Consider the following 17,978-nt stretch of genomic DNA (forward strand, 5'->3'; position numbering starts at 1 on the left):
TGTGACATGTCTGTGATATTAAATTTTTTTATTTAGAAAATGACGAGAAGCTCAGATTTTGCAAGGATCTTGGGGCAGATGTGTGCATAAACTACAAAACTGAAGATTTTGTTGCTCACGTTAAGGAAGAAATAAAAGGGGAAGGTTGGTTCCATTACATGAAGAAATGCTTTATAAAATTGCTTATATCAGGGTTGCACTTGGTGAGGCCCAAAGACATGCTTAAAACATGTTGGGGGCTATGTCACATGTATATGGCTGTGGATACAGGGATACAACTATTTTTATGAAGTTTTCAATATGACCACTATATAAGGGGATACAATATGGGGGCAACGTGTGACATAGGTTGGGAGCTTCAGTCATCATATGTATCTTACAACTTGTGTAAAACCATTTTATGCATTGGACAATGCTATTGTTTGAGATAAACAACAGTTGGATGTTCTTGGTCATGGACTTGTAGAGAACCAGATAAAAAAAGTTTATTTCATATTGGAGTAGACTTTCTCTACCCATTACTAGATCATTGATTTTTCCTTTGAATTTTATGCAGGTGTTGATTTCATACTGGACAATGTGAGTGGTTCTTACTTCCAGCAGAATCTGAACAGTTTAAACACAAATGGAAGGCTTTTCATTATTGGCACGCAGGGTGGTCCTATTGCTGAATGCAATGTTACTTGTTTCATAGCAAGATGCCTCACGATACAAGGTATCCTTTCAAACACCATACAAAATGCTTTAAAAGATTAGTTAACATTGCAATTCTTTGAGAAAGGCAACATGGTCAAAGATTCCACCAAGATGGTCCAGTCCCTTGAGCTAATGCACCTGGTTTCAGTTGACAACCTCCACTGACAGCCATGAAACTATCAACTTCACCAACTACTAAGGTACCTTTTCAAGTTAAGAGCACTAAGGTGATCGTTTAAATTTATAAAATGAATAATCTTTCCTAGTACTTTCTCATTCTCAATAATTCTTTAAGATGATTGATGAATCTTTAAGAAATTAAAAATATATGTAATGGGTCCAATCAATTTAAGGCATGAACCAAAATCTTTGGAATAACAATTTTTTATAATGAGTTCTGTTTGAAGATGAAAATGTACATTATTCTGAAGGATCTTTAAAGATATCATTGCTATCAGTCTGTTGGGGAAACTCTGCCAACTGTATTGAACTATATTTTTGGTGAAAAAAAAAATCCTTAGCTTCTACTTCTTGAATATATGAAATCCTTTCAAAAAATGACCCAAAATATTTTATGAATTTATTAATTTCCATTAAAAATATAAATGTCAGTTTCTCAAAATGGTACTTTAAGAAGTCTTTGTCCTGTATATCAAAGCGTTGTCTCTATGGTGGATGTGGTTGATGTAGCTTATAAAAATCAAACATTCACTAAATTTGTTTGGTCTGTGTGCCATTAACTCATCTTTCTATGGGTATATGACCTGTAAACACAATTCAAAAATTTCCATTGAAAATTACAACAATCAAATAGTAGTTAGATTTCTCCATTCAGAATTCAAATAGAATTTTCCATTGAACATCTGCAGGTGAACAAAATAGTGAGAAATAAAACACTAAACTTAGTATATTAGACCCTATGCTCATGGAGACGCACCTTACTCAGAGACCACAAAACTGACATGTCACACCAGTTAACCAACTGAATTTTTAAATATATATATATATATATATATATATATATATATATATATATATATATATATATATATATATATATATATATATATATGGAGACACACCTTACTCAGAGACCACAAAACTGACATGTCACACCAGTTAACCAACTGAATTTTTAAATATATATATATATATATAACAATAATAAGACTCGATCAAAGTTGTGCCCATTAGAGGACACGTGATGAGTTGTGGAGCCTGATTCAGAGTTTTTTTCCTTACAGGAGGGGGGTCCGGGGGGACCAAATTTTTTCTTGGGCTTATGTTTGAGACCCGGTTTCTTATGGATCATACCCGACTTATCCATAAGACTCAGCTATATATATATATATTTCAAACAAATATATAAAAATTTTATTTTTTTTAGTTTTTGGCCCTAAAAATGGACAAAAATAGACTTGGTCAAAGTTGACCGAGTCTAAAATATAGACAGACACAACCCCGTGTTCGCACCCATGTCGGGGCGTGTCAACGCAGGTGCATCGACCTTAGAGCCAAGTCTGTGTGACTTAGAATAAGATGCAGTTAAGTCCATCTGCAACTTTAATGAATCAGTGGACTAACATTACCAATGACCTTGGGGTGCAATGATCTTGGGTTACTGGGTTACTTGGAATGAGTCTTAGAGAGGTCAATTTTTTTTTAGATTTTTTCGATAGATATCCAAAACAATTTTTTTTTTTTTTAATTTTGCGCCGGTAGATGCATCTTTACTGATTTTGATATCTATGAACCTTGTCTACATTTGATTACCCCAAGAAAACACTACGAGAAAAGAATCATTAAGAAAAGAAAAGAAAAAAAGTGACAAAAATCTTTTCAGTATGCATTTTCTCTTTTAATGCTATAGCTTGGATCTCTTCTCAGATTTGAGACAAATAGCGGTCTCATACTTGTTGCAACTTAGGATCCGAGCCAAGCTGGAATCCCTCATGAGGACCCACTTATTTTAAATTAGGTCCAACCGATGAGTTATGGAGCCTGATTTAGAGTTTTTTCCCTTGCAGTAAGGGGGGTCTGAGGGCTCCCCCCAGCGCAGGTCCCGCTGCGCGTTCAACGGGCGGGGGTCGAGGGGGGGCCGCCCTTGGCGGGGGGTTGTGGGGGGCAGCGCCCTTTGGAAGATTTTTTTTTTTGGGCTTATGTTTGAGACTTGGTGTCTTATGGATCAGACCCAATTTTTTACTAGCAGCTTAGTTAAAACTGCGTAAAAAACCATAATTTTTGGTCAAATGAAGACTTTGACCCTCATTTGATTAAAAAATTCAAGGCATGTAGGCCTCGGCTTGAGGCGCACCTCACCTCGAGGCGTATGAGGCGTACGCCTTGGACTCTTTTTTTTTTTATTTTTTATTTTAAGTTTTGCGATGAATTAGCAATAGATAATATCCATCGCTAATATTCAATGATGAATTTTTGATGTTTTGCAATGAATTGTATTCTTTCGCTAATTCTATCGCTATTTTAGCGATAAAATTAGCGACAGAATATAATCCATCGTAAACCCAAATCAGTGCTTATTTAGCGACGGACTTGCGACGGATCATGTCCATCGCTAATCTATTATAAATTAGTGACAAAAGTAGCGACATATAAGTTCTGTCGCTAATTAACGACCAGGATTATGCGACAAACGCTATACGTCGCTAATCCATCACCAATCCGTCACTAAACTATTTAGCAATGGATTAGCGACGGATAGCGTCTGTCGCTAATCTATGTTTTTCTTGTAGTGTCTATACATTGCTAAAAAATGGAATGTATCCTTGTTTATCAGCCAGATAGGAGGAGAGGAATGTGCGAGTGCCTATTTGTGTGTAAAGATATTTCCCGTACACTCTAGTGGAAAGCACTTGTATTTTCTTTTTGTTTGTATATCAAGTCCTACAAATATGGTCAATTAAAAGCATGCACTACAAGAAAAAGCTCACGCCAAGAGAATTTTCAATGATGTGTCAATTTGATTCTTGTCAATCGAAGGTTTGTATTTTTTCATTATATGTTAATATTGTATGCATTCATTATATCCAATTGTAAGTATATCTCACTTACATGTCTTTGTAAGCGCTAAGTATGAAGAACATAGCTAATTGTTCCTTAAAAAAATGTCTACACACTACAAACATGATGAGTTTTGCACGATATTGAAAAGAAAATGTATATGCCTTTGCATGATTATCATTTAAGTATAGGAATTTACACTTTTTAATCATATTTTATTTATTCGTAGGTTGGTGATGATGGGATAGAGCCTTCTTGAAGGAAAATGTTTTATATGACTCATACCAACTGAAAACCCAGGGTTATCAATGTGAAAACAAATCAAATAATGGTACGACCAATTTGCTTTATTAGGGTCATTGTTATTTATAGAAGAATTATATATGCAAACAAAATATGCCAGTTAATGAATCAATACATTGTCCCACAGACAAAGATCATAGACAATCTAGCTCAGTTTTCTCAGGCATCAGATAGATCGTTGGACAAACCATCGCAAGGGGATGTCCTCTCTCAGGTTATGGAACCAAACAAATATGGACACGTGTAGATGTTTGGCATGGGGGTATCTAGCAAGGAAGTATTTGGTCCAGGTTCAAGTCGAGTGAAACTCTTGCATCAAAATATTGTGTATCGCCAAAAAACATATGTATTGCAAGAGCGAGTCTTCAGTCTAGAAACTGAGGTCAGCATGGTGAAGGAGCTATTATTGGAGATAGTGGGCAACAATCAATCAGGTTCCTCACATGCTCCTTAGGTAAGTTGTTATAACCAAATATTCTAATTTTATTTATGACTTTGTATTTGGTTATATATATATATATATATATATATATATATATATATTTGCATTTATATGTATGTAATTCTTTGTTTTATTCACGAGCCTCGTATACAATCGTGGTTCACCTTCGATTTTGAGTTGTCATCCTTTTCATAATTCATAAACTATAAAACTATTTGTAAATATTTGAAACAAAATTTATTTTGTTTTTAGCTGACATTGTTTATATGCATGAATTTTTCTTAATCTTATAAGCTTTTAAGTTCAAATCTCTACCATACATGAATCTATGTGAATATTGTGCTCATGCATGCTTATGTGAATATAACTGTATTTGAATTTTCTTTTCATATAGGGTTGAATCTATGTAAATGCAAGGTTAAAAATGTGAATGTTGTAGTTATGGAGGGTTAAAGGAAGATGAATATATGTGTAAATATTATATTTTTTGCTAGATCAAATATGTGAATGTTGAAGTTATGAAAGGTCAAAGAAAGATAAATATATGTGAATGTATTTGTAAAATGTTATGTTTTTTCAGGATTAAAAATATGTATATTGGAGTTATGGATGGTTAGAAGAAGATAAATGTATATGTAAATGTTGTATTTTTTGCAAGGTCGAATATGTGAATGTTGGAGTTCTGCCCCCCACACCCCCGGGGGGCTCCGCCTATGAGACTCCTTTGGGTGTCGGCAACCTGCAGTGCTATTTAAGTTGGGTACCGCAGCCAACAAAAGTGTCATTCCTATATATTATTCAAGTCTGCAGTTGCATGATGGGGACATTTCTAAGGGAAGGCTCGTGGGAACACATGCCTCTGCACTGACCATACTGAGGTGCCTGTCCTCAACCACCGTGATAAATCAACGTGATATGGGGGCCTCTTGCCGTATAGATCGGTACAATAACACAACCAACTTGATGACACACGACACAAATGAACAAAACTGCAGTTAATCATGTAAGCCTACCATTTGTGCTTCTCAGTCTACCACATGTAGGGATATATAAGCAGGTCGGATCCGGATTATGTTCAGATGCATGTTTTAGTAAGTTCAACCTTTTCGAATAGTGGTTAATTGGATTAGGATTTGGACGGAAATGGTAAATACCAAATTTGGATCTGATAAGCATAAAATAACCTTTTCGACAGAGATTATTTTAATATCTTAACATTTTTAATAATTTGAATAATATTTCAAAAAAATACATTGTTATATATTAAAATAAAAAAAATAGTTTTTTATCGATTAAGAATTGAAAAAAAATGTTTCCAAGTATCTTTTTTTTTAAAGAAATTTATAAGATCACATCTTGAACTCATATCACATGCATGTCAGGTAGTAACCCATATTTTATTTTTGTGACATACGATCTACGTCACAGTAACACGCGTGTGTCATACATGGCACCGTACCACACGGCATATAATGCCTTGTACATTATGACATGCCCATGACTTGTGTCTCATACTTTGCATGCATATTTTTACCACTACATATTAAAACAAAAAGTTTTGCACTCGTATGAGTTAAAGCAGAGCGAGAGAGGGTTGTGACATATCACTTTCTTTTCTTTCTTTTGTCTTTTCACTAATCATGTCACAAATGAAGAGATAGAGAGATAGAACGCACTCTCATCTCATTTCTCAAAATTTACAAAATTGGCCCCCAATTGGGTAACTTAAAATAATCTATGCTAATTGTATTATATTAAGATTTAATATAAAAATCACTTTCTTAATACAAAAACAAGAAATTTCTGCAAGTGTGGAATACAAAATACTTTGTTATTAATACCCCTCCCACCCTTCCTTTCTCTCTCTCTCTCTCACACACACACATATATATATATATATATATATATATATATATAAGTCACCGTGTCATACATTTAAATATATTTTTTTTAATCAGTATCATGTTTATGAATCAAGTACATATACGTACTTCTATCTTTTTTAGACAAACATAAGAAATAAGTTGTCAGAAAAAAATATCCTTATTCCTGGCCTGAATTAAAAATGCGTACAGTGCATGGTGCCAACAAGGTGATCTATACACGAGAGACGCAACACAAATTTTTTATCAGCAAGATAACATCTTCACGCTGGGGCCCCGCCGGGGTTTTCCTCGCTTGGGTGAAGGTTCTTAGTCATAAAAAAGAAAAGCAAAAGAACATCTTCACGCCCTTTATTGTCACTGGACCTGCTTTCTTTCCATTATGGCAGCAGGGTGGGTTAGGCCCCTTCTGTGGGACAAGTAGTGCTCAGGTGGCCGGTGAGAGAGGCAGAAGGCAAGCTTTTGCTGATGAAGCCTATCATCATCACATACCATGCAAAATCGTCAGGGCTTGAAAACCATGAGACATAAAGTTGGAAGGGAAGATGGGGAAAGGCTACGCTGCTTCGATCATACATGAAATAGCAACATACCCACGGTTTTCAAAGTTTGACACGTTGTTATGTCCTCCAAAAGGTCAGCATGGCGAAAGTGAAGCGCTGCATGGGTTTCAGAGTTCAACTCCATCTTTTACCCCTCAATTGGTACGTGAGACTCTCTCTCTCTCTCTCTCTCTCGTCCCGGTGCCTTTTTTATTTGGCATCTTTTAGGATATTAAAATACAATTTGCTAATTTTATCTTTTTGTTTCCTTAATTTTTTTTTTCGCCTTATGGTATTCTAAAAAAGTTTGACCTTTGTGTAGGACTTACGGATTTTATTTTGAAAGAAAGGGCGTATGGATTGAACGTGAGGTGCTCATTTTATGCTGAGCCAAGCTCATGACGAGCCTCCTGAGCTAAACAAACTAAGCTCAAGCTTGCTCGTTTCTAAACGAAAAATGCATTATTTTAAAGCTGGCAGTAACAGGGTTTGAACTCTAGATTTATTGAGTGGTTAAGCTTGCTCGTTCATGGAGAATATACATTGTTTCAAAGCTGGAAGTAATAGGATTTTAAGTTTAAACCTATTGCTTGCATGTCAAACATTCAACTTTGATCTGCACTGTATTTATTATTACTTAACTAGCCTTTATGACCCTAGTCGGCTGAGCCAAAAGCCGGCCTGTTCATGTTGAACTGAACCACAAGTGGATCGTCTGGTTAGCCTTTGAAAAAGAATTTCTTACTTTTTCAAATAGGTGAGTGCAGACAGGTAACTTTATGTAGGTGCAAAACTGGTCCAGCTGTAGAGATCAGGGACATTAAATTACGAAAAGTATTATCCAAATCTGCATCCAACATCTTTGAACCAATGATATTTAAGATCATTTGTTTTTATTTATCTTTTAGAATATAAGATCTGACGTTTATGAATGCACCACATGGACTTGGACACTCCCACAATTCATTTCGGTTAAATTAGGTTGTACTAGTGTTTGCCAGAAACCTATTTTTTTTTTTAAAGAAGCATGAAACCTATTAATATCCATATCTGACTGGGAAATAAATGACATTGATAACCATCCATTTCCTTTCTTTTGTGATTAAAACTTGATACGGCTCCACCAATATGTCCTACCTTTCTTCAAGTCACTGAATTCCCGACTTAAATTTTATTGGATAAATTCAAAAATTGTGGTTTCCAACTGATCAAAACCTCACTCCTTGAGGGTAAGGGTTAAGCCCATGGAGTTTTACTCTGCGAGGACACTGATCATAAGCACGGCAGGCAAAGTCAGCACCACTAGATCTCTGATCCTGGGTGCAGTTTCTCTGCGAAAATTAAAAAAAAAAAGTTGATCAAAACCTGAAGCTTTTTACAATGCATTATCATAAATGAAGGTACCCAGTCTTGCTAAGGCTTTTTTGTTTTATCTCAACTGTTGTTGCAAGTGCAACTGTAAGATCATGGCAAGACCCTTATCCCAGCCCTCCAGAAAAAACAAAGCCAAATGGGCCCCATACCATGCCGGCCTTGTTGTGTTGTGAGAGGACAAATCTAACAAGGACAAGCAGGCATTCACATGCACCATCTTAGACTTCGAACCAAGTTGATCCTTCTGGATCTTACATACCCTCTATCAAACACCCTATAAAGAGAGCCCTCAGCTGATCTCTCCCACCATCTTCCAGCAATCTTTTTACAAAAAAGAAAAAACATCTACCTTCAATAGATCATCTGTTTCATTTTCCCGAGAAATTGCAAGAATATTGTGTTCAAGATGGCCTTGCTTAAGGGTGTCGTTGGCAAAGTTCAAAGGAAGCTGACCAGATCAACGTCCCTACCTCGCTATAGTGAAGAGCATGCACGTGAGGTAAAGCAGGGGCATTTTGCTGTGTTGGCCATCTCTGATGGTGTTTCAAAGAGGTTTGTGGTGCCCTTGAGTTTCCTATCCAACCCTGCCTTTATCAGGCTATTGGAGGAGGCTGAAGAGGAGTATGGGTATGCCCAACAAAGTATTTTAACAGTTTTGTGCCATCCCAGCGAGCTCGAGAGCATATTGGCTGGACAGTGTAGGAAAGAGAGAAGGGACTCTTTTCCTTCTGCTTTCTTCAAGGGCCAGTGGTAAAAGAATTGGCGCAACACAATCGGTGATTTGAAAATGTGGAAAGAAACACAAGTTTTCCATTTTGTCATCTATGTACTATAGCATCTGATAGCATCTCATTTTAGTATTTCGGGATGTTTCGTCACTTGTGACAGTAAATAGTTAACATATTTCTTTTAACTACATACTCGCTTTGTGTTTTTTTTTTAATTGACAAGCTTGGGTTAGCACCCTCCTATATATATATAGATATATATAAAAAGTAGCCAATTGCAACATAAAAAATCATGCACTTGTATCCTTGAACAAAATCATGTTATTGAGCAAAAGAATATCTTAGAAACTACCAGGCTTGCTTGGGTTCTCTGGCAATGTTCCTAAGAGATATTAGGGTGAAGCTTAATGCAAAAGACGAAACAGGAAGAAGGCAAAAGAATACAAAAAGAATTATGTGGTTCGGTCCGTGAGGGCCTACGTCCAAGATCAGAAAAACTTGCTCTCTTCTTCGTGTTTTATGACAGAAAAGTAGGGTAAAAAGCAAAAGTGCAAAACTTGAAATATCACAAAGTACAACAGCTGAAAAGCAAAAACTTCAACAATATATTAAGTCAAGAACTCCCTTTTCTCTCTAACACACTTTCTCTACAACTCTCTACACTTCTCTTCATTTTTTAACATGAAGAGGTACCACATTTATAGAGGGCAAAAGCCCTTTACACGAAAATAAAAACCTAGGCTAAAAAGTAGGAAAGCTAACACACGTACACAACCACTTCTCCCTACTAACAAAAAGCAATTCCTATTAACAAGGAAAACTAACATATCGTGGGCTTTGAGTGCCCTTCAAGAAAATCGTGGGCATTGGATGCCCTACCCACTTCTTCTTCCTTGAGCACAAAAAACAGACGTGGGCTTTGGATCCTCTTGCCCACGAACTTGAGCATTACCAACATTTTTCCCCTTAATGTGAAATGCCTTGCACGCCTATGGATTCTCTGAACATCAAAATTTTTTTAGATGACAAGGCTTTTGTGAAGCCATCAGCAACTTGGTCATTTGTAGAGCAATGCTTCAGCACTACTTCACCTTTTTCCACTGCATCCTTTATAAAATGATATCTAAGCTCAATGTGCTTTGTCCTACCATGAAAAGTAGGATTTTTAGCAATAGAAATTGTAGACTGATTATCACAATAGAGCTTTGTTGGGAGATTTTGCTCTACATGCAAATCCTTCATAACACGCCTCATCCAGATTGCTTGACAGGTAGCAGATGTAGCAGCAATATATTTCGCTTCTGAAGATGATAGCGCTATTGAATTTTGTTTCTTTGAACACCACGACACAATGCCTGAACCAAAACTGAAAGCAAACCCGCTTGTGCTTTTTCGATCATCCATTGAACCTGCCCAATCACTGTCAGTAAATCCAATCAAATTAAAGTCAGTAACATGATTATAAAAAATTCCATAATTGATTGTTGCCCGTATATAGCGGAGAATTCTTTTTGCTGCGCCTAGATGTTGCACAGATGGATTGTGCATAAATCTTGAGATCATACTGACTGAGAATACAATGTCTAGCCGAGTGTGAGTTAAATACATTAATCCACCGACCAAGCTTCTAAAACATCTTTCATTTGCTCTTGCCATTCCATCTTCCAAACTCAATTTTTCATTCGCATTCATCGGAGTTTCACAAACTTTGCAATTCAACATCTTTGATTTTTTGAGCAGTTCTGTAAACACCCCAAATTTTCAAAATCCATTCTCAAACAATCCTCCTCAGGCAGTGCCAACCCTATTAGGTCAGTGTAGGAGTCAAACCCCGAGTCAGTTTCAGAAAATCACCATTTTACCCATTTTCACTTGGAAAATTACCATTTTACCCCTAGGTCATCCCGGACCCTAGTCAGTCGGAGTTAACAAAGCTCATTGGTCAGTTCAGAACATTTAGAATATCAGTCATTCCAAAGCTCATCTGAGCTCACAGTGAGAAGACCATTTTCATTTCTGACAATTCTTGCCAAAATGGGATCATTTCTTTAGAAATGAGCTCATTTCTTGCTCAAATCCAAGCCAATTGTCTCTGAGTCAGTCAGTCATAGTCAGTCATATTCCCCAGAGTCTAACTTGAGCTCATCAGGAGTTCAAGCGCTCAAGCTTCAGTTCAAAACCATTTCCAAGTGTCCAGGAGCCCATTTCAGCTGAAACTGAGCTGAGTTCAGTCAGTCGAGCCAGTGTTTGAGCTTTGATTTTAGTTCATATCAGTATTAGTAACCTTTGTTTTAGCTCAAACCTAGTTCAGGTTCGTAATTCACTTCGCTCCAGTGACCATTCTATACCATTTCTTTAAAAATGACAACTTTTCTTGAAAATTCAGTCGGAAAGGTCAGTTTAGTCAGTGTTTGGTCAGTTTATTTGAGTTCTAAAACTATAGAATCCCGCTCAATCTAGCTCATCTTAGTTTAATTCAGCTCAAACCTCAATTTTCAGTGTCACTCTAGCCCAGTAGAGTCCCAAAAACCATTTCTTGAGCTATTTTGCAAATTTTATCAATTTTAATGCTTTTTGAACTGGTACAACTGTCAATCGGGGTCTAACATCCAAAATTCTTCATTCAGAGGCTGCATTTCGCATGTCATTTCTCATCATTTCATACCATTTCTCAGCATTTCATAATATTTCATCACATTTGATTTCATTTTCGAAGTCCAGAACTCCAGTTTTATAAATTTTAATCCAGATTGAGTTTTAAAAGTTTTCAGAAATCAATTTCAAACCCTGGGTTTTCAAAATTGACATTTTTACCCCCGAGAGTCTAAATTTGGAAATATTTTCTCAAGAAAAATAATCTGAATTTATTTCAAACTCAAAATTTTAAATTCTACATTGGATTTGCTTCGCAATGGGGTATTGAACTTCAAAATTCGAGCTCATTTCAAAAACTGCCAAAAATAGCTCATTTCGTTTGGAAATATTTTCTTGAGAAAAACAATCTGGATTTCTTTCAAAATTAAAATTTCAAAATCTACACTGGATTTGCTTCGCAACAGGGTATTGAACTTCAAAATTCGAGCTTGTTTAAAAAACTGCCAAAAATAGCTCGTTTCGTCTGAAAATAAATTTGGAAATATTTTCTCAAGAAAAACAATCTGGATTTTATTCAAAATTAAATTTTCAAATTCTACACTGGATTTACTTTGCAACGGGGTATTGAACTTTAAAATCTGAGCTCGTTTCAAAAACTGCCAAAAATAGCTCGTTTCGTTTGGAAATTTTCTGAAAAAACTATTTTACCCCTCTAATCGTCAAAATGAGTTTCAAAAGTGGAATTTGGACCCGCTCTGAGATGATCCATCCATTTGCATTTTTCGTTTTAATTTATATAGAAAAAAGAAAAAAAATTCACATTTCCTTTATTTTCTTTATTTTTTTATTTTACCTAAGGTGGGACCCACAAGGTGGTCGCCCAAACCTCCAGCCCCCTATCCCTTCCTTTCTTTCCTTTTTCTTTTTCCCTTTTTCTTTTATTTTCTTCTTCCTTTCTTTCCTTTTCTTTTTCTTCTTTCTTCTCCCTTTCTTTCCTTCCTTCCTTTTCCATATTGTCCAGCCCATGTAGTATGCCTTGAATCCTCTCTTCTTCCCTCTGACTAATCTTGATTTCCATGAGAAACTTAGGAAATTTTTATTAGGCCCGAAGTGAGAAAAACCAAAAAGAAAAGAAAAGAAAAGGGGGGAAGTCTCTCACGGCTGCACCCCTTCTCTCTCTCTCTCTCTCTCTCTCTCTCCCTTGGTTCTCATTACACAGCACTCCCACCTTCTTCCTTCAACACCACCAACTGCACACCATAGCAGCCAACCACCTCCTTTTCTAGCAAGGCTGGTTCAGCACCATCTCGTTGCAGCCCTTTCAAGTTCAGCCTTCTAGCAGCCACCTCCGGATCACCTTCTAGCAGCCACCATGAGGGAACCGCCAGCCAACCCCTTTTGTGACAGCTACCACAGCCATCATCTTCAATCTTCTTCAACTCCCAGCAAGTTGCAGCAAAGATACCAAGGTGAGACCCCTTTGGCTCGTTGAAAATTTTTTTATTTGTTTGTTTTGGTTACTATAGAGCTATCGAGTGAGCTATTTTATTCGCTCCATGGATGAAGCCTCTCACTTCAATGGCTAACATAAATAAAGATTGTGTCTCTCCAATTATACCCTATTTTATTTTTAGCTTTAGGTAGATTTCATGTTTCAAACGTTGCTTTTAATTTTGTTGCATCATTTTATATTATTTAGTTTAATTTCATCAAAACATCATTGATAACTCATTAATTTTAATTTTAGGCGTGTAGATATGCTGTTATTTCATGCATGAATCCATGTCAATAAATTTCAATATTTTTATGTTGAATATGACTATTTGTCAGTGATCTCCTGCCAAAAATCCGGATGGATTTGGGTTTCGGAACCCCTCTTTAAAAATCAAATAATAGACTGGGTTTTAAACCCTGTAAAATTCTGGACACATTTTTGGCAGACTTATGAACTCAAGATCACCCCTGTGGAAGATCCGGATTTTCTTTCAAAAATCACAGTGGATTTATAATTGAATCTACTAATGATCTGGAAATTTTTATATTTTTACAATTAGTTTTGACCCCTGTCAAAAATAGGATTTCCCAGACCCCTGGAAAAATCTTGATTTTCCTTTGTCAGGGTATAGACAGACCTTACTGCATCGAGTGCGCTCAATCTGTAGCTCGTCTGCAAAAACTTTCAACATGAAAGTTGTTTATAACATGTTTTCCTGTCATTTCCCAACATTTGGGGATTTTTGGAACTGTTTCAGTATTTTTCCCAAAATTGTATTTTCTGTCTGACAGATTTCAATATCCTAAAATTTCAGAGATTCGGGTCTCTGATAACAGCGTGCCCTTTTCCAAACCGTAACTGAATCCTAGTTCTGTAAAAAAACAAAATTTTCCTATGTTTTTCATGGACATTTTCCCACAATTTCAGCTTTTTTTACATTTGTTTACAATTTTTCCACATTTTATTCCGAAACTTGTCTGTTTCCACCAAATCCTAGAGTCACCGGATTCCGATCCGACTTGCCGGAGTTACACAGCTCCGACCATTGGTCAAAACCAGAAAGTGTAAAATGAAAAAATCCTTGCCTTACTGTCCTATGTCATCCCATAAAATTTGGGAAATTTTTATGGAAGTTTGATATCCTAAATTCCCTTTAGAATCAACATTTTAGGCAAAAATCACAAAATTTAAGGTTTTTACTTGAATTTCCATATTTCAAAATACAAAAAAATTAGATTTTCGAGCTCCATTCTGTTTTTAGGAATATTTTAGGTGTCCATGCCAAATTTGGCTTAATTCCAAGTTCATTTGCTCCATGTGTTAGTTTATCTTTAAGTTCAGAAGCGAAAATCAGGCGAAAATCAGGTTAAATTTGATATTTTATGATATTTTCGTCATTTTAAGGTTTTTATTATGTACATGAGAATATAGAATTATATTAGGGTTAATTTAAATGTCATTTGCATTTCACATTTTTTATTTTTGCAAAATTTATTTCAGAAAACCCTGGTTTCAAGGCCATAGTCTTGTTATCGGGGGTATTTTGGTCATTTTGACCTAAATTTCGAAATTTCAATTTCTAATTCTCCAAAATTTCATGCATATCATCATATTTTATCATATTATGTTTGATTTATTTCATTTAATTTTCAAAATTCTAAAATTTACAAAAATTCTTTCAAAAAACTCTGATTTCAAGGTCATCAGGGGTATTTTGGTCATTTTGACCCCAATTTCGAATTTTCAAGTTTATTTTCGAAATTTATTCATTATTTATCATGTTTATATCAAAGGGGGTATGATTTTGGGTTTATATCTGAATAATATCCGATAATTTCCCATATTTTCGGATAAATTCAGAAAAACCTACATTTTTGTGCTAACCTTGTTTTCTAGTTTTGCAGGAACATTCAAGAAGAAGATTTAGCTTTTATTTCTTTTATTTCAATTCAATGTAAAAATTAATGTAATATTTAGAATAAGAGTTACTTTTCTGCTTAGAATAGGGCTGCATTGCATATAGTTTAATTTATGCAAAATTCCAATATCTGATGTATGATCCATGTGCATATATTTCAAATCCACTATGGTTTACACGAATGACACGTGCACAAGCTTTTATGGAGTTTATAAACTCGGTGGGATTCGTATTTATGGCCATAGTCAGAATACGAAGAAAATCAAGATTTATGATCTTTATATCAGCCCCATTCAGCCTACACTCTTAGGTTAACTTCAAAATGCATTGCATTTCTCAAAGTTTTAAAAAGATTTCCCAATTCCTCAATTGAAATGCTCTTTTAAATTCATATTCATTCATTCATTCATATCATTCAAATTGCATTATTTTCAAATTCATTTTCCAATTTCAATTTCAGATAAATCAGTTTTCCCAAAAATTTCCAAGTTTCTCAGGATTAGATTTTCTCAGAATTCAAAATTTTCAAATGAGATTTCAAGGCATTTCCCAAGTTCAAATCAAGATTTTCCTATGTTTTAACATTCTCAAATTTCAAAATCTCAAGTTTTCAGAAATCAATCTTCTTAGAATTCTCGTTTTCATGAGAATTCATTTTCCTTTTCAGAAATCCTTTTCCAATGAATTTCTTGAGTTTCTCAGAATTCTCAAATCCATTTCCTCATAAAAGCAATCTAAATCTCAAAATCGATTTTCGAAAGTACAAGTTTTCCTGAGTATTCATTTTCCAATGCAAATTTTTGATTTCCAATGAACTTCAATGATTTTCCCAGGAATTCAATTTTCAAGTACTTTTCCAATCAATTTTCAAGCATATTTCAATTTTTCAAAGCAAACATCAAATTTTCTCAAACTTGCATTATTTTCAAAATTTCATAGCACAAGCCTGATTCTTTGTGCATTCTAGAAAAAATAGAGCATAATTTAGCTATTTGACTCGAGCTAAAGCACATAATTGGTCCTTGGTTCAATTACCCCTGGTAAAGGCGCTAGGAACGGTTGAACCTCGTACCGACAGGCGGATCCCATTCCACGGAATTTTCCCGCAAATTTTCAAAACGGAGGCAAGTTAATTTTCAAAAACCATTTTCAAAACTTTGGTCGAGTTTGACTCGCAAAATTCGTTTCCGTCTCGCAAGGGAGGGGAAAATTTTTGCGATGATAACAAGTTCCAAAGCATACTTTTCTTGAGACACGAAAATCCCTTCTTCAGATTGCACGACATGAAGACCAAGAAAAAAACATAGCATCCCCAAATCTGACATTTCAAATTCTTTCATCATACTATGTTTAAATTCTGTAATAACCTTAAATGAAGAACCAGTGTAGATAATATCATCTACATAGACACTTACTATGAGCAATTCATTCCCATTTACTTTGACATAGAGTGTAGGTTCACTATCACTTCTTTGAAAACCATTTTGGTGGAAGAATTTATCAAGGCAACTATACCATGCACGTGGAGCTTGTTTTAGCCAGTATAAAGCCTTTTTTAACTTATAAACTTTTTCTTCCTTTCCTTTAACAACAAATCCAGGTGGTTGATCAACATACACGACTTCATTTAGAAAACCATTTAAAAATGCAGCCTTAACGTCAAATTGATAAACTTTCCATTTGAATTGAGCTGCAATCACAAGAATCATTCTCACAATTTCAAATCTTGCAACAGGTGAAAACGTTTCAGTAAAATCAATTCCATATTTTTGCACGAACCCTTTAGCAACTAACCTTGCCTTATATTTTTTAACATTTCCACCAACATCATACTTGACTTTATAAACCCACTTTACTCCAATTGATTCCTTTCCAGGTGGCAAGTTGGAAAGCTCCCATGTGTCATTCTTCTTAATGACCTCCATTTCTTCTTTCATTGTATCTAACCATTTTTTATCTGCGCATGCTTCATCATATGATGATGGTTCTAGAACAACAAAAGCAAAATCACATTTATAAATATCCTCTAGAGACCGTACCTTTTTCGGAGGAGTGTCCACATCAAGTGTGGATTCAATATTTTCTGTAAATTCATCTCCCATACTTGACGTTTCTGGAGATAATGATTCAGTAGTATGATTTGATTGCGATACCACTTCATCAATTTGCAACTTCACGCTTTCATTGTTGGTCCATTCCCAACATGCTTTTTCATCAAAAATAACATCCCTTCTTATAATCAATTTTTTAGAAGAAGGATTATAGAGATGATATCCCTTAGTTTCATTACTATAACCAACAAAGATGCACTTTTCACTCTTCTTATCTAACTTGGTTCTTTCAGAAGAGTCAATCAAAGCATATGCTATACTGCCAAATACCTTCAACATACTTACATTTGGTTTTCGATTCCACCAGGCCTCATAAGGTGTTTTGTTTCGAACTGCCTTTGTTGGAGAAACATTTAAGATATGTACTGCAGTGTTAATGGCTTCTGCCTAAAACTCATTTGGCACCTTCTTTTCACTTAGCATGCTGTGTGCCATTTCTACCACTGTACGATTTTTTCTTTCTGCCACTCTGTTCTGTTGTGGTGTCTTTCTTACTGTCAGTTGCCTGCGAATACCATGATCTTTGCAAAACAAACCAAACTCATCAGATAAAAATTCTCCTCCTCTATCTGTACGCAATATTTTTATAGTTTTTCTTCTCTTATTTTCAACAAGGAACTTAAATTCCTTAAATCTATCAAATGCATGAGATTTATGAGTAAGAAAATACACCTAACTTATTCTAGTAAAATCGTCAATTAAAAGCAAAAATATTTGCTATTGTTTAATGAAGGAGTTCTCATGGGCCCGCATATATCAGCATGAACTAATTCAAGAGGTTCTTTAGCTCTCCATGCTTTTCCAACTAGGAATGATAATTGGTGTTGTTTACCATAAATACACCCTTCACATATCTCATTTGTACAATTAATA

At 35.4% G+C, this 17,978-nt stretch overlaps 1 protein-coding gene across 1 annotated transcript; it reads left to right on the forward strand.

Annotated features, from left to right (window-relative positions):
- The first annotated feature begins 8,664 nt into the window (after nt 1–8,664).
- LOC149844921 (SAUR-like auxin-responsive protein family) lies at nt 8,665–9,012 on the forward strand. The gene has a single exon (XM_089986536.1). It carries the CDS (start codon nt 8,665–8,667, stop codon nt 9,010–9,012), a length of 348 nt encoding a protein of 115 aa, XP_089842662.1.
- The last annotated feature ends 8,966 nt before the right edge of the window (nt 9,013–17,978 follow it).

The sequence above is a fragment of the Nuphar pumila genome, chromosome 2, assembly GCF_984573655.1.
Source record: "Nuphar pumila chromosome 2, dmNupPumi1.hap1.1, whole genome shotgun sequence".
Classification (NCBI taxonomy): domain Eukaryota; kingdom Viridiplantae; phylum Streptophyta; class Magnoliopsida; order Nymphaeales; family Nymphaeaceae; genus Nuphar; species Nuphar pumila.